Source organism: Neoarius graeffei, chromosome 1, assembly GCF_027579695.1.
Source record: "Neoarius graeffei isolate fNeoGra1 chromosome 1, fNeoGra1.pri, whole genome shotgun sequence".
Taxonomy (NCBI): Eukaryota; Metazoa; Chordata; class Actinopteri; order Siluriformes; family Ariidae; genus Neoarius; species Neoarius graeffei.
The window spans coordinates 37,558,885-37,584,147 of NC_083569.1; the positions used below are offsets into that span (position 1 = coordinate 37,558,885).

The 25,263-nt window shown below is 42.2% G+C and overlaps 1 protein-coding gene across 1 annotated transcript in view; it reads left to right on the forward strand.

Annotated features, from left to right (window-relative positions):
- The first annotated feature begins 1,569 nt into the window (after positions 1-1,569).
- atp6v0b (ATPase H+ transporting V0 subunit b) overlaps positions 1,570-25,263 on the forward strand; it is a 34,213-nt gene continuing 10,519 nt past the window's right edge. The window contains exons 1-7 of the mRNA XM_060922802.1: positions 1,570-1,792; positions 16,994-17,042; positions 17,216-17,299; positions 18,993-19,070; positions 19,164-19,233; positions 19,389-19,440; positions 19,543-19,733. Coding sequence (XP_060778785.1) covers positions 1,723-1,792; positions 16,994-17,042; positions 17,216-17,299; positions 18,993-19,070; positions 19,164-19,233; positions 19,389-19,440; positions 19,543-19,733 — 594 coding nt within the window. The 5' untranslated portion in view covers positions 1,570-1,722. The remainder of the gene's footprint in view (positions 1,793-16,993; positions 17,043-17,215; positions 17,300-18,992; positions 19,071-19,163; positions 19,234-19,388; positions 19,441-19,542; positions 19,734-25,263) is intronic.

Consider the following 25,263-nt stretch of genomic DNA (forward strand, 5'->3'; position numbering starts at 1 on the left):
TCACACCTACGGTCAATTTAGAGTCACCAGTTAACCTAACCTGCATGTCTTTGGACTGTGGGGGAAACCGGAGCACCCGGAGGAAACCCACGCGGACACGGGGAGAACATGCAAACTCCGCACAGAAAGGCCCTCACTGGCCACGGGGCTCGAACCCGGACCTTCTTGCTGTGAGGCAACAGCGCTAACCACTACACCACCATGCTGCCTAAAATAATAATAATTAAAAAAAAAAACTTTGAGCAAGTTCTGTTCTAATGTAGCCTGATTATATGCCGGAGGCCTTCTGTTTGTTAGCAATTTCGCCATGGCTAGGTCCAAAGGCTACGTTCTTAAAAACTGCTTTTTGTTAGATATAGCCTGAGTAGGCTGATATGACGCAAGCCTTCTAATTTGTTTGCTTGCAATTTCACCGTGGGGGGGGGGCCCTGATTGGTGTTTTGCCCCGGGGCCTTGTGTGCAGTTGTTCTGCCACTGTGTGGCTGTCCACTGCTCTGAGTGTGTGTGTGCGTGTGTTAAATGCAGATGGGTTAAATGCAGAGGATGAATTTCACTGTGCTTGAAGTGTGCATGTGACAAATAAAGGTTTCTTCTTCTTCATAAGTTATAACACCTATCCTGTTTTAATGAGAGTCAACCCACAATCAATGAAGTCAGTCTTAGTTGAGCGAGTCGGTAACAGGATTTCTTACTTTCACCGTACATTTTTATTGATGTAACTTTGGTCTAGCTGTCAAAGGACTTTACCTTAAAACCGGTTATCGCAGTGACATCACGCACTCAGGGCTGGCTCAAATCCCAACTTTGCGGTCGATTTTAACTCTCAAAAATATATTTTTAAAATTCCTATTTATGCAGCATACAAGAGTCAAGGATGGAGATGCTAGCCACTCAGAAATTGATTTAAAAATAAAAGTTCTGTATATAGGGCGGCACGGTGGTATAATAGTTAGCGCTGTTGCCTCACAGCAAGAAGGTCCGGGTTTGAGCTCTGTGGCCGGAGAGGGCCTTTCTGTGTGGAGTTTGCATGTTCTCCCTGCGTCTGCGTGGGTTTCCTCCGGGTGCTCCGGTTTCCTCCACAGTCCAAAGACATGCAGGTTAGGTTAACTGGTGACTCTAAATTGACCGTAGGTGTGAATGTGAATGGTTGTCTGTGTCTATGTGTCAGCCCTGTGATGACCTGGCGACTTGTCCAGGGTGTACCCCGCCTTTCGCCCGTAGTCAGCTGGGATAGGCTCCAGCTTGCCTGCGACCCTGTAGGACAGGATAAAGCGGCTAGAGATAATGAGATGAGATGAGGTTCTGTGTATCTGCTTTAAAGTAATGAAGTTGGGTACTTTGTCCACCTCTGGTTGGGCAGTACTGTAACTGATGTAGACCGATACTCTCTGCTTTAGCATCACTGATCCATCCAAAACTTAGGAAATTAGATTCATGATGCTCCCAAGAATCTTTTGTTCCACTTTTAGCAGGATGGTTGTCATAACGCCCCTGAAGAGCGCCTTCTGTGTGATGATGAGTCACGTGCTAAAGCGGTGCTCGTCACATGATCAGCTGATTTCCGCTTCCTCTTTCTGGATGGCTGCAGTATTTTCAAGCTCCTCTGGTTGAGTGCTAGTAAAGGAGCCGATTCGTTTGGTAATACTTAAATAATAATAATAATAAAGCCTTTGTTTGTGGGTGTACGTTTAATTAGCAAAACTGGCGCTGTTGGTTGAGTGGATGATGAACGGCCACGCAGTTCTCTACACCGGGGTCACTTTGGCCTTCTGGAGCACCATCCTCATCGTCGGTATGTTCATCTGTCTGTATTTTCTCCTGCTGTCAATGATAATGTCGGGGAAACGTTTGTTTGGTCGGTTCTTTGACAAGCTAGCTTTCTCTGGTTCTCGTTCAGTCGTCTAGTTAGCATTGCTAATATGAGAGCTAGCCTGTGGAAGAGCTGCTCAGGTTCCTCTTAGTCCACAGGCGCTGTGTGACACTTCACTGAGATTTAAAAAAAAAAAAAAAGGAAATAAATGGCTGTAGGTTGTAATCTGTACTTTATAGTGCTTTAACTTGCTACTTCATATGTTGCTAGCTAGCTAGCCTAGCTTAGCTTAGCCTAGCCTAATAACTAGCTCGTGACAGCATCGGCCTTAACGTGAATGTTTGCATCTGCTTAATATTACTATAGTATAGTACAACCCCGATTCCAAAAAAGTTGGGACAAAGTACAAATTGTAAATAAAACCGGAATGCAATAATTTACAAATCTCAAAAACTGATATTGCATTCACAATAGAACATAGACAACATATCAAATGTCGAAAGTGAGACATTTTGAAATTTCATGACAGCAACACGTCTCAAAAAAGTTGGGACAGGGGCAATAAGAGGCTGGAAAAGTTAAAGGAACAGCTGGAGGACCAAATTGCAACTCATTAGGTCAATTGGCAATAGGTCATTAACATGACTGGGTATAAAAAGAGCATCTGCGCCGACAAATAGTGGAGCAATATCAGAAAGGAGTTCGACAGTGTAAAACTGCAAAGAGTTTGAACATATCATCATCTACAGTGCATATCATCAAAAGATTCAGAGAATCTGGAAGAATCTCTGTGCGTAAGGGTCAAGGCCGGAAAACCATACTGGGTGCCCGTGATCTTCGGGCCCTTAGACGGCACTGCATCACATACAGGCATGCTTCTGTATTGGAAATCACAAAATGGGCTCAGGAATATTTCCAGAGAACATTTTCTGTGAACACAATTCACCATGCCATCCGCCGTTGCCAGCTAAAACTCTATAGTTCAAAGAAGAAGCCGTATCTAAACGTGATCCAGAAGCGCAGACGTCTTCTCTGGGCCAAGGCTCATTTAAAATGGACTGTGGCAAAGTGGAAAACTGTTCTGTGGTCAGACGAATCAAAATTTGAAGTTCTTTATGGAAATCAGGGACGCCGTGTCATTCGGACTAAAGAGGAGAAGGACGACCCAAGTTGTTATCGGCGCTCAGTTCAGAAGCCTGCATCTCTGATGGTATGGGGTTGCATTAGTGCATGTGGCATGGGCAGCTTACACATCTGGAAAGACACCATCAATGCTGAAAGGTATATCCAGGTTCTAGAGCAACATATGCTCCCATCCAGATGACGTCTCTTTGAGGGAAGACCTTGCATTTTCCAACATGACAATGCCAAACCACATACTGCATCAATTACAGCATCATGGCTGCATAGAAGAAGGGTCCGGGTACTGAACTGGCCAGCCTGCAGTCCAGATCTTTCACTCATAGAAAACATTTGGTGCATCATAAAACGGAAGATACGACAAAAAAGACCTAAGACAGTTGAGCAACTAGAATCCTACATTAGACAAGAATGGGTGAACATTCCTGTGCTCACTCTAGGACCCAAATTGTTTTAGCGAAAAGTGCTAAAGACTCAAATTTTTCTTTAGCAATTTGCAGTTTAACTTAGCAAGAAATGCTAAAAGAACAATTTTCTTTTTAGCAAAGTAATTTTTTTTAGCAAGCTATGTTATACTTCTAAATGTTCCTTGCACTGACACAATATTGAAAAATGAATTGTTATTGTAGTTTGTTGGTGTTTCAGTCGTGTTTGCAAGCTTGTTTCCAGCCTTTGTCTTTCCATGTTCTTGATTTATGTTCATAGCACGCTTATTTATTCTTGAATCCTCTTATTTTGATCATTTCATCAACTGTATATATGTAATGAAATTGTGTGTTTAATTTAACCCGCTTAATCTGGTTTACGGAGTCCATATTTTTCATTATAATTATATCCAACATCTGGTGTGATGTGCTTTGCATTCTTTGCTATCTATGCACCTTTTAGCCCTTGGTCACCCTCTGTAGTATGCTGACTGGTGTGTGTGTGTGTGTGTGTAATTGGGATCCGTGTGTGTTTAGAGGGAGGGAGGTGTCTTTATGGGTAGGATGAAGGGAGCTCAGGGAGTTAAAATCAATGGTTGTTTCTTATAAATTAATCTCATAACCCCAATATAATGATATTCACCATTAATTTCTCAAATGAAACACTTGCAGTCAAAACTTTGAACCATGTACATCAAAACGCTCTGAAAACAAGGTACACTTGGTCGATATATCCTGGTTCATCTGTGAGTTCTTCCAAAGTTCTGTCAGGGTTGATATTATGTAGAAAATACGTCTTTAGAATGGTTATATCGTGTTTTTATCCCTAACTGAGACAGCTAACAGAATATTCCAATATGTTATCTCACTTTTTAGATAAGTTTTTGTCATACGTAAAGTCAGATAATTTATTTTAAACAAACCTCGCTATAATCTTGTTCACTAATGAGCGAGAATTGCCGACATTATCAGCGCAACTCGGAAATTGATCATTTTATATGTAAGGTCCGATGCTATTGGAAGACATAATTTGCGGTCAACCAATAAGAAGCTTCAAAACTCGGGGGCGTTGGTTATAAATCAAAACATCAAAGATGGACACGAAAGGTACTGTTTATCTTGAGAAATCGCAATTGTTTGATGGATTTTGCTTAAACTTTAAATGACTTTCACATAAAATGGGAATACAGATGATTTTCTTTTCGCAAATTGGAATAAAACTTCGCAATTTGCAGACGTGCGAGCGGCTAGCGTGAGCCCAGCATTCCTATCCCTAGACTTGAGCAACTTGTCTCCTCAGTCCCCAGACGTTTACAGACTGTTGTAAAGAGAAAAGGGGATGTCTCACAGTGGGAAACATGGCCTTGTCCCAACTTTTTTGAGATGTGTTGTTGTCATGAAATTTAAAATCACCTAATTTTTCTCTTTAAATGATACATTTTCTCAGTTTAAACATTTGATATGTCATCTATGTTCTATTCTGAATAAAATATGGAATTTTGAAACTTCCACCTCATTGCATTCCATTTTTATTTACAATTTGTACTTTGTCCCAACTTTTTTGGAATCGGGGTTGTACAGTACAGTATGTGGTGTGTTTTTTTTTTTTTTTTGTTTTGCTGTTTACAAATTCTCACTAGAAACTGACCATGCTGCGGTTGTAAATATATAAAACGAGCACTGTATACATATAAAGGTTTTGTATATCTCAAACTTGTTTTTGTTGTATACGTTTTCGTCCCATCGCTGCAAGTCATGAATTGTCCATGTTCATTTCCAGTTGTCACTCCATCCAGGAAATACACCACGCCATAAGTTCTTCTTTTACTGATAATTTATTCATTGGGACTTCATCAGTTAAATCCACCGTCAGACTAAGCAAACCACATAACACTATACAATGTATACATCACAGGCTGAAAAGCTATCTCCTTCTTTTGGCTGCTCCTGATTAGAGGTCGCCACAGCGGATCTTTCGTCTCCATTGCTCTCTGTCTTCCGCATCCATCTCTACCACACCTGCCACTTTCATGTATCTCCTCCTCTTTGGCCTTCCTCATTTTCGTGTGCCTGGCAGCTCCATCCTCAACATTCTCCTTCCAGCATGCTCTGCATCTCTTCTCAGGATGTGCCCATACCATCTCGGTCTCATGTCTCTTAGCTTAATTCCCAAGCTCTCCACATGTGCTGTCCTTCTGATGTGCTCGTTCCTTATCCTGTCCAACCTCGTCACTCCCATCGCAAACCTTAACATCCTCAACTCCGCCACCTCCAACTTTGCCTCCTGTCTCTTCGTTAAGTTCAAGTCAAGTTTATTTGTATAGCACTTTTAACAATAAACATTGTCGCAAAGCAGCTTTACAGAATTTGAACAACTTAAAATATTAGCTAATTTTATCCCTAATCTATCCCCAATGAGCATGCCTGTGGTGACGGTGGCAAGGAAAAACTCCCTCAGACAACATGAGGAAGAAACCTCGAGAGGAACCAGACTCAAAAGGGAACCCATCCCCATCCGGGCAACAACAGACAACATGACTATAACATTAACAGTCCTAACAAAGTCAGCTTCATTGATGCTATAAACCCCCCACCGACAGAAACCTGAGCGTAAAACCGTTCACGACAACCGCAGTCCTAAAGTCAGCAAGTCAACTGCAAGAGTCCAGAGCGTCCTCCAGGTGCGACCCCCAACTGTCCACATGGGGCCGCCCTCCACAGGAGCGATGCGATGGGACTCCAACCAGACACAGGGCACCAGGATTGATCAGGCAGGTCCGAGGAGCAGGAGAGGTCAACATCTTGATCCCAGGACCGACATGTAACTCAGAGGGACAGATTTTTTTTGGGGGGGGAGAGAAAACACAGGTTGTTAGGTATGCCCAGTGTCACCTGAATAAGTAGGAACAGTATACATATTGCACTGAGTACAAGCAGGGACTCCGGCAACTAACTATGACAGCATAACTAAAAGGGGAGAGCCAGAAGGTAACACAGGCGTGAGGGAGCCCCGGGACATAAAGCAGCCAGCCACTACACCATCAACAAACTCGAGTGAGCAAGCGAGTGGGGACTGACAGCATCCATACATCCCAGTTTACCAAAACACTGTCTGAGGACCCTCCAGATCTACACCTTTACCTCATAAACACCATTAACAAAAGGCTTGACTAAACAGAGGTATATAAGGGTACGGTCTCCAATCCATACACCACAGCTGGTCTCACTCCTGTCTTATACATCTTACCTTTCACTTTTGCTGGGACTTTCCTATCACAAATGATTCCCGAAATCCTTCTCCAACTGCTCCACCCTGCCTCACCTCACTATCACAGCCCCCATTTTCCTGCACAGTTGACCCCAGGTACTTGAATTCGCCAACTTTTTCTTTACGTCAACTCCTTGCATCTTCACTACACTCTTATCCCCATTCTCATTGATGCACATGCATGGATTAAAGTTTTCCGTCGCTACAACGGATTTCCGTCAACTGGGAGAGCTAAAGGTCAATAATGAGTGATGCAGATCCGATGGAAAAAAAAGGGGGGGGGGGGGGGGGCGGTAGGCCCATAGGTCTGACACCGATGTGATTTAGAACTTCACCAAGCTGCTGTGATTGCCTGTTGTTGAACCCTTTCTTGTGCTATGTTTGAGTATATGTAAAGGAATAAGTTGTTGCGCTAGATAGGCCTAAATAAATAAATACAGCCTACATTACTGTCTAGTCCCCGGGAGGCTTGGCGTAGGCAGCGAGCCGCGGTGCTCGGCTTGAGTTTCGTTTCTACCGGTGGCTCCAGCCCGACTTTGCACGCTCATAACTCAGCCAGGGGAGGTCCCAGCCTCTCCAAACTTGGCAGCCAGCGACCTCTGTCCTCTCCCCAACGAACCAGCGCTGCCAGGGCGGGCCAGCCCCGCGCCTCGGGACGCGATTCACCCCGAGGCGAGCCGCGGCGCTCCGCATCAGTTTCCTTTTAACGGCGGCTCCACTGATGAAACAATCTGGCTGTCCTACTACTAGGCAACTACTTGCCTACTACTAATACTAGGCCTATTGTAGTAGTAATAATAATAATAATAATAATATTTACCTGTTGAAAGGCGATCAGGTGAAAAATCTAAACAGCCCTGTTGAAGCCGCAGCAAGACCTATGCTATTAAGCCTTTTGTAGGTTAAACAGGCTTCGGCAGACAACGTTCTGGAAAGGCTGTTTTTCTTTGGTTTGATTAGCCTACGATTTAATCTTTTTAAACATTATGGTTTCAGCAGTTCGCTTAAACATTGGAGGCTGCAGAGTCGGGCTGCAAGATTTCCCGACACTTGTTTAAGATGCCAAACTTCATAGTAAGGAGAAAGTAATTCCACAGTATTTAGTGCCTCATCAGTCTCAAAAATTAATAGTGAAGGACCAACGCGAATTAAGTGCCAAAAAAACATCTCGTAGGCCTATATTTTACATTTTCAAAAAAGTCCGGAATTGGAAGTCGGTAAGTGGAGTGTAATGAAGTGTCTCATTCACTAAGCACAAAAGGTTGGAAAACAGTGGAGAAAACAGCTATTGCTTAAATAGGCTACTAATGTTTTACATTAATGTATGTGACAAATTCATTGATTAAATAGATAAAGAAGAGAATACTCCAAAGCTCAAAATTCAGGAAAGTGGCTCCGGTGTCGCAAGTGCACAAGAACAGTTATTTGAAAGTTAACCTAATGAATTTGTGCATGCACGTGCAATTTCATGAAGAACCGGGACAATTGGCATTCGGTGAAAGATTCACACCTATGACTCATTATATTCGCGCGCGCCCTCTCGCCCACTGCTGCTTCGTTTTCCCGATTTACACGCGTGTCTGAAGATGGAGTTTTCAGAAATCTCCACTCTGCCCCGAGTTTGCGAAAGTAGCTGTTTTCAGTGACTGAAACCTCCGTATAGGTGTGAATGAGCGGTGCAACCGAATAAATAAATATGCGTCTTTTTTATCCAGCTACATGTAGGCTATCACTGCGCAAAGCCTCTAATGTTGAAATGGTAGTAATATTTGTTAAAATAATAGTAGGCTAATTTCCACATTTAATTGGTAAAATGTCCCAAGGGATGTGATGGGGGGGATGGCCATTTTATAAGGGGGATGATTTGAGATTTTTATTTCAGAAGGGGGATGCCTCCCCCTACATCCCCCCTCAACTCGAGTACTGCGTATAAGGCCATATTTCACCGGACATAGGCCCTTCGATTTCCATCACTAGAGCGCGTCAAATTACTTTCGGTTTTGCCAGCATGGATGCGCTTCTTTTAAATGAAGGCACAGATGTGTCAGACATCGACAAAACGGTAAAGAATAAGTGGAGATGGGCTTGGCGAAATGAAATGGGCGATAATGGCAAGCTCCTGCTGCTGTGCCAAGGAAAAAGAAACAAAAACAGGCATCAGGTGTTGCCAAACTAGATGCCTTTGGCTTCACTGGGAAGAAGCAGAAAAAGTTAACTTTCACTTTACTTTTCTTGTTTCCTGGCTTTATTTCAACAGATTTTCTTATTTTTCTTTCTGTTCCACTCTTTTGAAAGCATGGTTCAAGTTCGACTGCACTTGCACTTTTCTCTGAACCACTGTTGTGCATTACTAAAGTATTGTTGAAATAAATTTGCACTTTGCGCTGAAAACTTGATGTTTCATCATGAATAGCCAGTAATGACAACGGTCAAGTCTTGCCTTAGCTTTAGTCATTGTTAAAATTATGTAAATGTACTATAAGTGGGGGCCGAGGGGATAATGGACAACACGGCGTTTAAAATTTGACGCATCGCTGACGTGGTAGGGGCCAACGACATGGAGCTTTTTTTTTTTTTTGCTTTAATCCATGCACATGTATTCTCACCTTCATTCCAATGCATCCCTCCATCTCTCCAAACCCAGCTCAACCTCCTTTCTACTTTCACCACATATCACAATATCATCCGCAAACATCATGTTCCATGGTGACTCTTGCCTCACTTCGTCCATCAAGCTATCCATCACTATGGCAAACAAGAAAGGACTCAAAGCAGATCCTTGATGGAGTCCCACCTTCACCTTGAACCGTTCAGTCGTTCCAACTGAACACCTCACTGCTGTTTCACTGTTCTCCTACATGTCTTGCACCACTCTGATATACTTCTCATTCACTCCACTTTTTCTCATACAGTACCATAACTTAGCCTTTCTCAACCGGGGTGCAGTCTGGCTTCGTTAGGGGTGTCGTCAAAAAATTATATATTTTAACGTTGAAATAAAATGAATTAAAATTCCAAAAACCGATAGTTACACTAATGCAGATCATCGCCGCCTCATGCATCATCAAAATTTGTCTCACGGCCCCCTTTCCCATGTCACAACGTCACTGCTGGGGTCAGCGTGACTGCGTATATATTATATGGGGGTGCCTTGAGAATTTGCATACTTCTGAAGGGGGCCGTGACTGAAAGAAGGTTGAGAAACGCTGCCATAACTCATCTCTCAGCACTCTATCGTATGCCTTCTCCAGGTCTACAAACACACAATGTAGCTTTCTCTGGCCTTCCCTGTACTTCTCCATGAACATTCCTAAAGCAAAAATTGAATCCGATGTGCTCTTCCTTGGCATAAACCCGTACTGCTGTTCACAGATTGCTACCTCTCTTCTCAATCTCGCCTCCAATACCCTTTCCCATAGCTTCATGGTGTGGCTCATCAGTTTTATCCCTCTGTAATTACTGCAGCTCTGTACATCTCCCTTATTCTTGTATATTGGGACTTTCTCCATTCATTTGGCATTTTCTCTGTCTTTCTGTTTGTCTCCCAAATAACGTTAATCAACGTACATCGCTGGCTGCACAAAACCAAGAGGGGTGAAAATGGACAGACAAAAAAAAAAACCCTCCAGGGAAATGGACAATGCAAAAGAAAAAAAAAAAAGGAAACTTCTTGAAGAAACTTAAACTTCATCTCCCAAGCAGAGCAAAAATCTCTAGTGCTTCATGGTTTTAAAATATTGCGACCACTAAAGTGTCCCTGCACAACACAGTCTGTGAACAAGGTTCCTACCTAGTACTTAAACAGATTAGCACAAAAAATAAATTATATAAATACAAAACATATATCAAATTACATCAAAATTACAAAACTAAAACATCAATGCCTTTTATGGCAGTTAAACCGGTTTTTAAAGGAAGAAAAGAGCTTTGTCACATGCACAGTGAGATTCATCCTCTGCATTTAACCCATCTGAAGCAGTGTGAACACGCGCACACACCCAGAGCAGTGGGCAGCCGTACTACAGTGCCCGGGGAGCAGTCAGGGGTTAAAGTGCATATCCTGGACCAATTTAGTGGGGTTTTTATTTATTTATTTTTTATATAAAAGTATGTCCCTTTACACACTCATCCAGAAGCGTAATTTTGCACAAGGCCATCTGTCTACAGCAGAAAAAAAATAAACTAACAAAACGTGTCTGGAAAAATCCCAAGGGAGTCTGGAGCCAGATTGATCCAGATTCGTGACGTCACGTGCGGATCCGCCAGCAGGCAGAGAGACAAACACAGGAACACCTAATTTAGAGTATAGTCTCTCTTATTTCTTACCCTGGCAACAGTATGGATGCAAACGGCGCGCATTTTGGCGGATGCCGTCTTTTTCACGGCTGAATCGTGCAGATCCGATTTTTTTGGGGGGGGGGGGGGGTCGTTGGAGTGTCTGATTATAATTTCATCAAAGTAAATTCTGTATTAAAATTACTAAATAAGCAAATGCTGTTACAGTCGATGAAACATAGGAAGTATGGACTGTAACGGCATTTGCTTATTTAGTAATTTTAATACAGAATTTACTTTGATGAAATTATAATCAGACACTCCAATGCGCCTCTCCCCCCCCCCCCCCCCCCCCCCCCAAAAAAAAAAAAAACAACTCATCGGATCTGCACGATTCAGCCGTGAAAAAGGTGGCATCCGCCAAAAGGCGCACCGTTTGCATCCATGAACAGTCAACTTGTGAATTGCCGATTTTCTTGGTCTTTTTCTCGGCTTCGAGGGCCTCAGTGGATGCGGCACTTCGCCTTCTGTTAGGGGAGACTAACACAGCTGGCTCCTTTGGTGACGCTGACACAGATGGAGACGGTGTTGCTTTGGGCATTCTGACAGATGGAACTGCGTCTTTTTTCAGATCAAGTTGCTTCTTGATGCTCATTTCCCACTGCCAATAGTTCTCAAAGTCGTCGGGATTTATGAAGTGAGCCCCGCATATGATGCTGTGGTCTGTTGCCTTCACAGATGAGTGAAAATATAGAATAAAATTCCTCTTTTTGATTGCTTGGGTTAAAAATGCCAAGTTATGATGACTGAATTGATTATTCACTTAAATATGAATAATATGCTACATTTTGGGGATTTGATATGGCGAAATAGGACACGATGGAAAAATCAAGAACACACCGGAAAGATGAGAATAATGGCGGTGGTAAAAGAACAGCAACTGTACCGGCTGAAGGTCGCGCGGATCTCTGCTGTGCCGCGCGAGCAACGGGACATCACTACCGCACCGCACCAAACGGAGCGCAAGGCGGGGGCGGGGCAAAATGACTGGCCGTAGATTCTATCCAAAGTTAGATCCAAGTTGACCATGGTTGCAAAATATTGGCAAAAATACGCAAACGCTACGAAATATGAAAGTAAGATGAAAAAGAAACATTCTGTTGCCTTATACTGCAAGACTAAAACGAAATAAAACTGTCAGAACTCACCTTTTCAGTGATAACGTCCGAACAGATCACTCGCGTAACAAAGACCGCAAATGGAAGCACGATCAACTTCTAACTGCTGGAGTGGAAAATTCCATTCTACACATGCAAATTGTTAATGTGTGTCCTTCCCCGCACACAAATAACACACTACGGTAAGAAATAGACCACAACTCATTTTATAGCTCAGAAATTCATACAAGACCAGCTACCATCGTAACATATTCTGTAAGAAACATATATTCTATACCTAACTTTCAGCTTTCGTTTTAAAAAACAACATCGCAGATTTATAACTAAATGTTTATATGGCGCAGTGATTTTAAGTTACTACTTTTGGTGAGGTAGTGACCTCGACCCTGAGGCTTTCCGTTTAGATCAAAACATGCGATCGTATTGGTTTTGGGTTTGCGGAAAATGGAGTTACGATGGTGATGAAATATTTTGCATGATGTTTTATTGTGGCTATGATTATTCTGTGAGCGCACCAATCCTTAGGTGTATAAAGTTACAACTTAAAATACAATTAGTGATAACTGTAGACTTTTCAGTGGACGACAACCTTTTTAAGGGAATGCGATGTAGTCAACCATTTATCATGTCCCAGATCAAGCCACCATTTTTCCATGAATTTGCAGAATTTTTGCCAAATTCTGAATAGAGTATTCACATCAAAGATTTAGTTTTATCTGTATTTCTTTCATCATTTTATTTCAAATTAAAACCAACATCATTCAAAACCGTATAGTTTATTGACTGAGTATATTTAGTGGGGTACCCACACAGTACCCAGTTTCTGAGATGGACCCATATATATATTTTGTCTGTGGTTCACATAAGTGGTAGAAATATAAACTTACCCTTTGTGAAATGATCTATACATACTCGTACATTTTGTAGCCGGTCTCTTTTTTTTTTTTTTTAATGTCCGATTTGTTCAAATCTGCAAGCCCCTGTCTCTGTCGTCTACGGGTTAGAGCTTCCATTTGGAGTCCTTCTCGCATTTTAAGAGGGTAAACTAAACTTTTCGAATCTCTCCTTAGCAGAATCGTTTGAGCAGCCAATAACTGTGCAAATTTGCGGCATTTTGTCTTAAGGTACTTGTTGCTACGCATGTGTTTATTTCCACAAAGATGGTGGACACGGCTAAATCAGAGAGGGTCATGGGACATGTGACGTCATGTGCGAACGGTCTATACAGTCATAAAACCGTAGGTGCTAAAGAAGGCAACTGGACTTGCTTGAAATTCTTGAAGACGTTTCACATCTCATCCGAAAGGTTTGAGAACTGAAGAAGCTTCTTTAGCACTTCCGGTCATACACACGCTGACCTAACCGCATGACATTTCTGCTCAATGTGTCAAAAATATCTTTTAAAATGTCAACTAATTCTATTACTCAATCATATATTTTCCCCTTCATCACTTCATTCATTCAATCATTCATTCATTCTGCCTTTCCAGTGGAGCCGTAAACTGATTTCATAAACTGAGACTTTTATTTGTTCGTTAATTTAACTTCTGGAGCCACTTTATCCTGGTCAGCGTGGTGGTCCATTTGGAGTGTAGCCTGGGAATAGTAGGCATGGATGGGCTGTCAGTCCTTTTCGGAACGCCATATTTGCACGCTCATTCACATACCTACGGGCAATTTAGCGTCGCCAGTCCACCTGCTGCCCCCCCCCCCAAAAAAACAAAACTTCATTCAGGATCAAACCGGGGACCCTGAAGCTGTGAAGCGGTAATGCTATCCAGTGTAAAACTTAAAGATTCGCATGTTGGGGGGGTTTAAACTGATGAGAGAACTGTCTGGTCAGTTACATTTGAGTATTTTTATTTGTCCTTCCTTTCATAGCTGTTAAGCATTTTAAAGTATATATTCTGGACCAATTTTGGGTTTATATATATATATATATATATATATATATATATATATATATATATATATATATATATATAAAAATAAAAATATATATAAAATGTATGTATATCCCTTTACACACTCATCCAGAAGGGTAATTTTGCACAAGGCCATCTGTCTACAGCAGAAAAAAATAAACTAACAAAACACGTCTGGAAAAATCCCAAGGGAGTCTGGAGCCAGATTCGTGACGTTACCTGCGGAAGCGCCAGCAGGCTGCGCGAGCTTTGCACGGTTTCAGTGCACAGCCTGTGTAGACCAAGCGCTCCCATTTCTCTCTCATTGTCCGGTCTTTTGGGAAACGATGAGTACTAATCCCATCAAGATTGGTGTTGCTACATAGCCTGGCTAACGCGACTTCAAAGCTCTGCGAGCTATTGGTCTGGCCAAGATATTAAGCCCAACCGTTTCCCAGAGCCCGTGGTTGACCCGCCTCCGTGAAATGCCTCAGTTTGCTACTGGTCGAAGCCAGAAAAGGCTGTGACGAAGCTTAAACCAATCACATCACTCTTTCCTTTGACGTATGTGACGCGACGGGGCTAACTGGTAGATTAAACTCTTACCGAAGCCGGTCGGGAGCAAGGCGAAAACGTCCTTCCTTTCAATAAATACCTCCAGGGCTGCTCTTTGCTCCGTTTTCAATGAGAACTTCCCATTGAATGCTTTCAATACAGCATCCAGCGCTCGAAACTAACGGTGTCCCGATGTCCCGGGGACCATAAAAAATGTCATCGGGACACAAAATTATCATATCTGGGACAATCCCGGGACAATGGAAAAAAACAGATCTAGAAAAAAAGTTCTACATTAATATTATTTACAAAGCCGTAACACATACGTAGACATTCACCTAATTTGTCAATTTTAATTTTAAAACGTTAACAGCGAAAAATACATAGTAGCTACACTTTCGATGCACCTGCATCCGTAGGCTACAGAGCAGCGCATTCTGTTCTAGAATCTTCGGCCGGAGTCCGCATTATATGGACTTGGAATGGAATTGCTACCGCACACGCTACGCCGACTCTTGCAGAACAAAAATGCTGAAGTGGTTGAAGCGGACCGACCGCGGGGAAGAAACTGAAAGCCCAGACATAACGTCTCCGGGACCTTCAGGATCCAAAGTGTCATCGCCTGGTCTGCAGGCAACGCTAGCAACTGAATGAACTGAATGAACACTGTTAGACACGTTATAAAATACAACAGGAATGATGTGGATGATATTGACGGAAGATACCGTTCAACAGAATAAGTGAGTTTTCTTGGTGTCTTTCTAGTTCAGAAAGTTTAGTCAGTCAGCAGCACAACTAGGCTCGGACCTGGCAGGTCCGTGTATCATCGTTTTCCAGATTGAATGGAATACTTGAATGATCGGATGATACACGGACCCTGCCACTATGGTGATGTTGCTAATGTTTGCACCCGGCAGCGAAAGTTCATAAAAATGGATAACGGAAAGTTCATAAAAATGGATAACGGAAAGTTCATAAAAATGGATAACGGAAAGTTCATAAAAATGGATAACGGTAATGGATAACGGAAAGTTCATAAAAATGGATAACGGTAATGGTGAAAATGATAAGTTGGCCTTATAAGTGCCAAGAGATATTCAAGGTATAAGTAGATGAAATGAACATAAAAGGGGTCTTATTTTCAACTAAAGTGTACTGCAGATGTAGGGAGTTGAAACATTTTCTGAATGAGCTAGTTGGCCCCTTTAAATAAACGGGTATCTATTCGTACAGTGGGATCGGCGAAGTTTAATAAACTGAAAATGCAATAACTGTAATTTTGAAGTAGATGATGTATTGGACATGTGTCGCTTGTGTCTTGTGACTTATTGTAAAAATGATATAAAGGGTTCAAAATTGCATAGTTACAAATATAATAGTAACTTCATATGATAATATTAACCACTGGTTATTTCAGAGAGGAAAAAAATGGGGACACTATTGCTTCCATTCGGGACAATACAACACAGAATTCGGGACCACTGGGGGACACAAAGAAAAAAAGTTAATTTCGAGCCCTGACAGCAGATGCGTAATAGATGCGGAAGCGTGAATGAAGCGCTTCCGGCATAGATTCTGTAAACAATCTATGGCTTCCGGTCGCAGTTCTACTACGTCAGTGCCTTGAACACGCCTCTACCCAGGGCCGTTGGAGATGCTCAAAGTTGATTGGTTCCCGATTTTTCGGGAGCTTGGAAGAGCTGTAGATAGCTTGCCTGGCCAGACTAAGCTCGCAACAGGCCCTCGTGTTGCGTCACGCTTAGGATGGGCGGGCCCAGGCTAGTTGCTACACCCTCCTACGATACATCTGTTAACCATTTTAATAATTACGCGATAACGAAGAAATTTGCAGAAAACCACCAGGTCGTTTTCTCATAAACAAACCAGTGCTGACGTAGGATTCAGAGGGAGGCGTCCCGCACGCGACGTCACGAAAATCAGTGTTTGCCGGGAAATCCAAATGCCAAGTTTTTTCAGAGGCGGACCAATTCGCCTCAAATGGCTTGATTTCAACTGAATTTTTGTGGTATTGCACAAAATCCAAAATGTGACATTTGACCAACGTTTAATATAAAATAGGAGAATTACATTGATCTTGCTCCTGAATTTACCCGTGATGTGCACTTTTTAAGCCTTTTGAGTCTGTGTAACAGGCTGAATGAGGAAGGAACAGTTCTCATGTGAGTCTGAGTTATCACACATCCTTATTCAAGTACATGCTTTGTCATGGGCCTCTTTTTGGTTGTGGAAAATGTTCATTCCGTTTTAATTTAACTGTGTTCCTACTCCTTGATGCAGAAAGATGTCTCGGTTAGATTGCATTTGTCGTCTGAACCAACCTTCCTTCCTTATTTATTTATGTGTTTTATGAAAGGGTCTAAATTTGTATGCCGCCTTCAGATTCTGATTTGACTAATCGGTTTCACTTTTCTCATCAGGAATCTGCTATACAATCTTTGACCTCGGATTCAGGTTTGACGTAGCATGGTGAGTGCCAAGTCGAAACATTTAATTGTAGGCATTTTCAACAGGATACGTTTTATTGCTTTAGGTTGACTTTGTCAATCAGATCAAGAATACTATGATTTTATAATTTGGATATTTTTTTTTTTTGAGAGGTGTTGATCTCTGCATTTTAAAATCTTTGTGTCATCTGGCAGGTTTTTAACAGAGACATCCCCATACATGTGGGCCAACCTTGGAATCGGCCTGGCCATCTCTCTGTCTGTGGTTGGAGCTGCTTGGTGAGCGCTTATACTATTTCCTCTTTTCTCCTGCTTTCACAAGAGGACAGCTCACGCTGAAGGCTGGGGAATTTTATGATGTGGAAAAAGCTGAAATGCCTGCATTGGTGCTAATCTGAATGCCTTTTAACAAACGCGTGCCACAGTTTTACTACGTTACACACAAAAAGGACTTGCGACTTTTAGAAATGATGAAAATCCATGTGGGTACAGGACACTTCTGAAATATTGTGGGCTTTGTGAAACTTTAATTTTTCTTTCCCCTCTGTTTTCATTTTGTAAATAATATTCAAAGTCTGGAATAGGGCTGAACGATCTATCGTTTTCGACCGAAAATCGCAATCTCAGACAACACGATTTTGGGATCGTCAAAGCCGCGGTTTTTCTCAGTGCTCCTAAACTACTGACCCATGTTTTGTTTCGTCAATAAATTGTCCTCATTTTTTACGCTACAGACAAAAAATTACGTTCAGGAAAGCCTTGTGGCAATCAGTGTGAAAGAATTTTGTGAATATCTCCTTCCGTTTTCGTGTAAATCCCCGTTGTTTGGAGGGAGCACTGTGAGGAGAAACTGCACTTTCTCTGTGTCTGAGCGCGCGGGTGGGGGAGGGGCTGCTCGCTCACTCTCTCTCACACAGGAGGGAGGGGCCCTGCAATAGCGACTGCATCACTCTTATTTCCCACAGGGGAATTGTTGGCTCTAGTTATAATTTATAATGCTTATGTACATTCTTTTACAAAAGTGCAATATTTTGATGCTGCTGAGCCATTGATCAACCTTTTTTTATGTCTGATATGTTGTAGATGGGAAAAGTAAAAGAAGCAAAAGTTTACTTAAGATGGCTCTCTTTTTATTTTTAAGTTATTATAACTTGTTCCGGGCGGCACGGTGGTGTAGTGGTTAGCGCTGTCGCCTCACAGCAAGAAGGTCCTGGGTTCGAGCCCCGGGGCCGGCGAGGGCCTTTCTGTGTGGAGTTTGCATGTTCTCCCCGTGTCCGCGTGGGTTTCCTCCGGGTGCTCCGGTTTCCCCCACAGTCCAAAGACATGCAGGTTAGGTTAACTGGTGACTCTAAATTGAGCGTAGGTGTGAATGTGAGTGTGAATGGTTGTCTGTGTCTATGTGTCAGCCCTGTGATGACCTGGCGACTTGTCCAGGGTGTACCCCGCCTTTTGCCCGTAGTCAGCTGGGATAGGCTCCAGCTTGCCTGCGACCCTGTAGAAGGATAAAGCGGCTAGAGATAATGAGATGAGAGATAACTTGTTCCTCAGGCACTCAATGTTGTTAAACAGGCCTACATTTGAAATCTGTTGACCTCAGTTTTCATTCTTGCATTAGCTTTATGGAATTCATTGTATTAATTAATTTGCACTGAAACTTGATTTAAAGAAAAAAATCGTGGTTGAAATCGAAATCGCAATGTCTGCCAGAAAAATCGCAATTCAATTTTTTCTTAAAATCGTTCAGCCCTAGTCTGGAAGCAGCTGATCTGATTTTTTTTTTTTTTTCCCCCCATCTTTAAAATTGGAAAATGTTAAAATATCTAACATATTTGTAAAACGATCAGTGCTATGTTGAACAGATTCGGGTTTACTGCCGCTCTCTAACCATTTGCATAACATTATGAATTTCTACACGTTATACAGTATAGAAACACGCATGATATTAGTATTAAGCATGTTCTGATCTCTGCAGGGGAATTTATATCACTGGCTCCAGCATCATTGGAGGAGGTGTCAAAGCCCCGAGAATTAAAACCAAGAACCTCGTCAGGTTTGTCCTGTCTGCATTCTCTCTCTATTTTTTTTAAGTTGATTCATTTCATGTGAACTTTGCTGACGTTGTGTTATGGTCTTCGCTCTGCAGTATCATCTTTTGTGAAGCTGTTGCCATTTATGGGATCATCATGGCAATTGTTATCAGTAACATGGCCGAGGTGAGCTTTGAAAAGTGAAAGTCTATCTAGTTGAGTGGGAAATACACCAGAAGGTATTTTTAATAAATGAATGGAGTGTTTGGATTTGATTAAACTGCTTTTTTTTTTTTTTTTAACTAATCATTACTCATTCTATACGTTCTCCTGTGCCCTAGTCTTTTAGTGGCACAACTCCAGAAACAATCGGAGCAAGGAACTACCAAGCAGGTACAAAACCGCACAAATGAAATATTTTTAGGTTTTCCTTAACGTTCAATTCTGACTTCTGGTTCTGTGAGTTTAACCATTTTGATGGTGCCATGTTTCCAGGCTACTCCATGTTCGGAGCAGGTCTCACTGTTGGCTTTTCCAATCTGTTCTGTGGCATCTGCGTCGGCATCGTGGGCAGTGGGGCTGCTTTGGCTGATGCCCAGAATGCCAGCCTCTTTGTTAAGATTCTCATCGTGGAAATCTTTGGCAGTGCCATTGGGCTGTTTGGAGTCATCGTAGCCATCTTGCAGGTGGGTAATTCTTTCCACTTCATGAACTGTGATCAGAAAGAATTGTATCCCCGTAGAGGAGAGGAAATGTTTAATACTCTTTAGGCATAATGATTGACACTTAAAGGCCTTTCTTTCATGGCTCCAGGGAGAGAAAATAAGTTTTCTTGAAACCATCATGTTCCGTTTTTCTGTTGCATCATTCTCAGGGGCTTCCTTCCTTCCCCCCCCTTTCCTGTAATTGAGTTTGGGATGTGATATCATAGTAGGAATCTGAACTGCCTGTAGTATCTGTGAAAGGCTGTTTAAGCAAAGCACACCAGAGGGAGTTGGATAGCACAAAAAAAAAAAAGGCTGCTAATGATCAGCCATAGGAAACCGTAGGTGCTAAAGGAGGCAACTGGACTTGCTTGAAGACATTTCACCTCTCATCCAAAAGGCTTTTTCAGTTCTGTCTGACTAGTGGGGAGTTCCAGGTATTCTCTAGTGCAGGGTTTCTCAACCTTTTCTGTTTTAAGGCCCACGTATTCATACTTGTACTGAATCGGGGCCCATTTAAAAAAAGATTCCGAATTATTCTGGCCAATCTATTGTAAAGTGTATTAATGGGATTCAACGTCACTCCCTGTTACAGATGGGAGTCCAGAAATTAAATAAGTGTAATACAAACACTGTTTTTAATTGTAGGTATTGTATTTAAAACTGTACGGATGTGCCAGAAGCCAAACCCATGCATGCAGGTCATTCTCAGTCAAAAGGGATTAATGATCCAAAAGTGGAGTCTGGTCCATTAACACAAGAACTTATTGCCATGTTTGTGTCCAGCAAACGAGCAAGTTATTAAAACCAAGACATGGATACAGAAACCACTCAATAGGATACACGCTAACAAAGAAGGATTTTTCCTACGAGTTGGAAAATTATTCATCCGTTGAGTTCCCCGACGTCTTAAACTACCTGTTGCTGCAGACATTGTTCTGCACGGACACACAGATGAAAACCTGGAAGAGCATGGAGGCGTACAACTTTTTATTGCAGGGATGTGATTTTTCCGCGAATTCGCGGAATTCCACTTTTTTCACCTCAAAATTTAAAAAAAAAATTTCCGATTTTTCGCTCAAAAATCCGCATTCATATCCCATTTGTTCCAACTTTCAGTAATTGTCATTGAGATGAAACGAGGTACGTGATTGGCCCATCGCTCTGTAACAACCAATGAACGCGCTTGTTAGATAGCTGTATGTAAGCTCGCTTCAAATAAAGAGTTGAAAAGATGGCAGCCTCCGTGATCGAGCGTAAAGATGCACCTGATCATCAGTTTGGTGTGTGTTTTTAAAGTAAATAAACATGGGGAAGAAGAAAAAACAACCCAGCTCATTTCTTTCCCCATAATAAGCCTGTGAGTGGTGATGGTGTCACTGCACGTGCGACAGTTGGGTATGTTTTCGCGGAGTGATGAAGGTTGCCGTGGCAACGGGGCCTCGCGCCATCTGTTGCTTCCTGGATGCGCACGCTATGAAAGCTGTGGCGAAAAGGTTGGCATCGGAGGCTAAACCTTCTGAGGAGAAAAGAAGGGGCGGTTTTTATTTCAGTTTGTTTTAGTTATGTCCGAAGAAACAGCAGTTTAAATCACGGCTCTAGTTTACAAATCAAAATGGTTACTCAGTGAAAACAAAACAAAAGCTAGAGAGAGGGGGAGCGGTGGGAGTTTAACCCGGGAAAGTGAGTCTGTGAGGCGGCAGTGATGCTTGACCCCTCCCGCCTCCTCTCACTTTACCTCAGAGTCTCTGCCAACTTCATCACAGATTATTTCACCTTTTTCACTCGAAGTTAGTTTTAATTTTCGCTCAAAACTTTTCCCACAGCATGGATGTAAGGTAATTATACACAATTTTGATTTGCTTATTCAATATTAAAATGTTAGTGCAAATAATACATACTTGCCAACTTTTCAAAATTCTCATGAGGGAGAAAAGTGCATGAAAGACATTTTCAGTTGGCTGAGGGTCTGATGCGCGGTTGAAATGATAAAAACAGTGGATCCCAATTAATTGCAAACACGTTTTTTGTGAATGTTGTTTAGTGAAAAAATTATTTTTATTCTTGCATATGAAAATCCTCAAGTGAGTGAACACTGTACAGTTCTGTATATGAGTCAATTTCACAGAAAACTTTTTTTTTTTTTTGTCCGGACGTGTTTTGTTTACATTTTGAGATTTCTAAAACCTTTTTATGGTCTCATATGATAAAACATTATCAGTTCTACCTTGCATTTCAAAATTGGACTACTTTGGTTCATAAATGTGTATTTTGTAGCAAATTTTAGGGTCGAAAATGAGCAAAAATGGCTGTCCCACTTGAAAGAGACTTTTTTTCAGACATGATTCTTAATGTTGGACAAAGGTGGAATTGAAACGTTTTCATGTTCAACGACAAGACTGTGGAAACCACAATGGACATATAATGTCACAAATTGAAAATGCCATTAAGAAAAGATATTTTTTCGATGTTTTGTTAATTTTTGTACCTGTCCCAGAGGTTTGTGTCAGTTCTGTTACCGTGATTAATCACAACAAAAATAAATGCTCCCAAAAGCTATTATTGAAATTATTTGTTGCCAAGGATCTACATATTCTCACCTTTTATATGGATGGCAGAATGAACTGAATCTGAGAATATTTACTTAAAACTTGCATTATTTGCCAGGTGTGAACTGATGTATCGATCAGCTGATAATGGTTCTTAATAACCTTATTGGTATCAGCTGTAATGAGGCTGATCAAGGGCCAATAAGGCACCTTTATTCGGAGTTTCGCAGCTGGCCAGTTAGCCTACATATTCCACTGTACACCCTTTTCCACCAACAAGGATCTGGTTCTGTTCTGATTCCCACACCAAATTTTGAACAGTTCGGAGCATTTCGACCCAAAATAAATTGGTTTAGAACCTGAAAAGTTGGTTCCCAGCTGGAACATCACATAGCTGGTTTTTCAGCACAAACCATGACATCATTGGGCATGTCATTAGTTTGGAGAGGAAGCTGAGCGCAGCACTGGAGAACGTGTCAGAAAAGGACACGTCTTCAGAAAAAAATGGGCCAATAACAAACAAAAGCTCACAGGGAATAAATGTGCGCCATCAGCTTGCTAATTCTGTTTACTTCTGTTGTGCATTGTACGACGCCCTCCGTTCATGACTCATTCTTCGTTACAGTCGTTCCACTCAAAACTGGTGAAAACGCAGGCACTGAGGTAGGGCTGCACAATTAATCGAATTTAATCGAAAATCGCGATTTTGGCTGCCACGATTAAATTAAATGAAAATTGCGATTTATTTCCATTTAAAATGCGAGCTCTGCTGCATATCTGATCAAGCACTTTTTGACCAGTACTCCGCCAAACCATTAGGGGGCGAACTGACGCACGTAAGGTTTCATTACTCTGCCTAAATAAGCAAGCAAGCCAAGTGCGCAGAGCTTCAGTGCAGCGGTATCTTCTTCAAGGGGTGATAGCGTGAGAGTAGGTAACAGATTGAGGTGAGAGAGAAAAGCTAACTATGTCGGAACAACAGAGTCAATCTATGTCTGAAGAAGCAGGGGGAGGTGAGGAGGAGTTTGTCCCTTGAAAGGGCTCAAGTTCTGTTATTTGGACGTATTTTGGATTCAGCCTCAGTATAATGCTGTGTAATTGTTGCAATTGAGTTTTCAGTTCCTTCATCCTTTGGTAATTCCTTGGATAAATTTCATTTATTTGTCATTTGGAAATCAGAATTTCTCTTTTAAATTTCATTCTGCACTGAAAGCTGTTCATATTGTTTGTTTGAATATAGTGAAATAAAATTTAAGTGATTTCCCGAACATCAAGAATAATCGTGATTACAATTTTGGTCAAGATAACCGTGATTATCATTTTTTTCCATAATCGTGCAGCCCTACACTGAGGTTCAAAGAACCCTGAACGGAGACAATTCAAGAACCCGTTCTCTGTTGGACGAAAAGTGGTGTTTGGTGAGCAGAAATGTGCCACGTATGCTAGCAGGTTTGTGAACTAGAGGTCTGCGCAGGACAGAATTTTCAGTCCCGTTCCCGCATTGTGCAGTCCCGCTCCCGCAAAGAATTATGATTTTCAGTCCCGCTCCCGCCCGCGCCTGCCATATTTTGTCCCGCTCCCGCCCGCAAATCCCGCATGATGCAGACGTTCGCATTATTTCTCACGAAAGTTCTTGTCATTGGCTTGGGGAATTAAACATGCTGAGCTTAGCTGAGCTCTCCACTGACCGATCCTTCACCTAGCCCACGTAGCGAGGGTGCGCGTTGCCAGGCGGCATGCGCAGCTGAGGCTTTACAGAGATACCCATTGTGAGCTTCACTAGAGGAGCTCTGCTCTTCTGCCATGATCGGAGATCTCAAACGCGGAAGAGCGGAAAGGAATCGGAAACGTACGCGAGATTAGACCACTGTGGCAGCGGGGGCGTGGCCAAGCAGCAGTCTGTGAATGGAGGGCGGGGTCGGGGAAGGTAAGTGGCTAGGTCATTACACCTGATGTCAATTTGTGTGTGTGTTTTGTTTGTTTGTTGCAGGGATGGAGTATAAAGGGAGGGGGAGAGGAGCGAAGAGGGATTCGCTCCCCGACCACAACGCGTGTGTGTGAAAGAAAGCTGAAAAGCTCAATAAAGTGAGTGGGTGTGAACACGAACTCTCGCCTGCCGTGCTTCTGTGCTCCATCCACATCGGGGATTACTACAGTGGTGCTGAAACCCGGGACGCACACCACTCACTTTATTGAGCTTTTCAGCTTTCTTTCGTTCACTCACTCACTCACTCACTCACACACACTCTCTCTCTCTCTCTCTCTCTCTCTCTCTCTCTCACACACGTGTTGTGGTCGGGGAGCGAATCCCTCTTTTCTCCTCTCCCCCTCCCTTCATACTCCATCCCTGCAACACACACAAATTGACATCAGGTGTAATGACCTAGCCACTTGCCTTCCCCGACCCTGCCCTCCATTCACAGACTGCTGCTTGGCCACGCCCCCGCTGCCACAACCACATCAGCAAATTTAGGCATCTTAAAATGTTTTTATCAGGACTTTGAACCAGAATTTTTTTCCTATTGGTTCGTTCCGAACAGAAACGGAATTTTAACGTTTCCAGTTTTGGGTTCCACCATTAAATAGACGTTCCCGAACCGGTTAGAACAAAAAAATTTCATTCCCGGAACGGTTAATTACGTTCCCTGTCAGCTGTTTAACAAATGGCTATAAAATTATGTCTCTGTCTCATCCAGCTTAAGCCAAATGTAGGCTAATTCTATTACAACCTTCATTAACTAAGACAAGAAATAATTCAAAACCATTATTATTTCAAATGTTGGCGATTTGGATTCTCAGTATGTCTTCCCATCTACACAAACAGAAAAAGTGCCAAAAATGAAAGAGAATTCATTTAGTGTGTTACCAAAGGCAAGTCAGGCCCTATAGAGGGCTACCGCATGACGTCACCGCGCCGCGAGATTTTGTTAGGCGCCATATTGGAAGACCAAGTACATATCTAT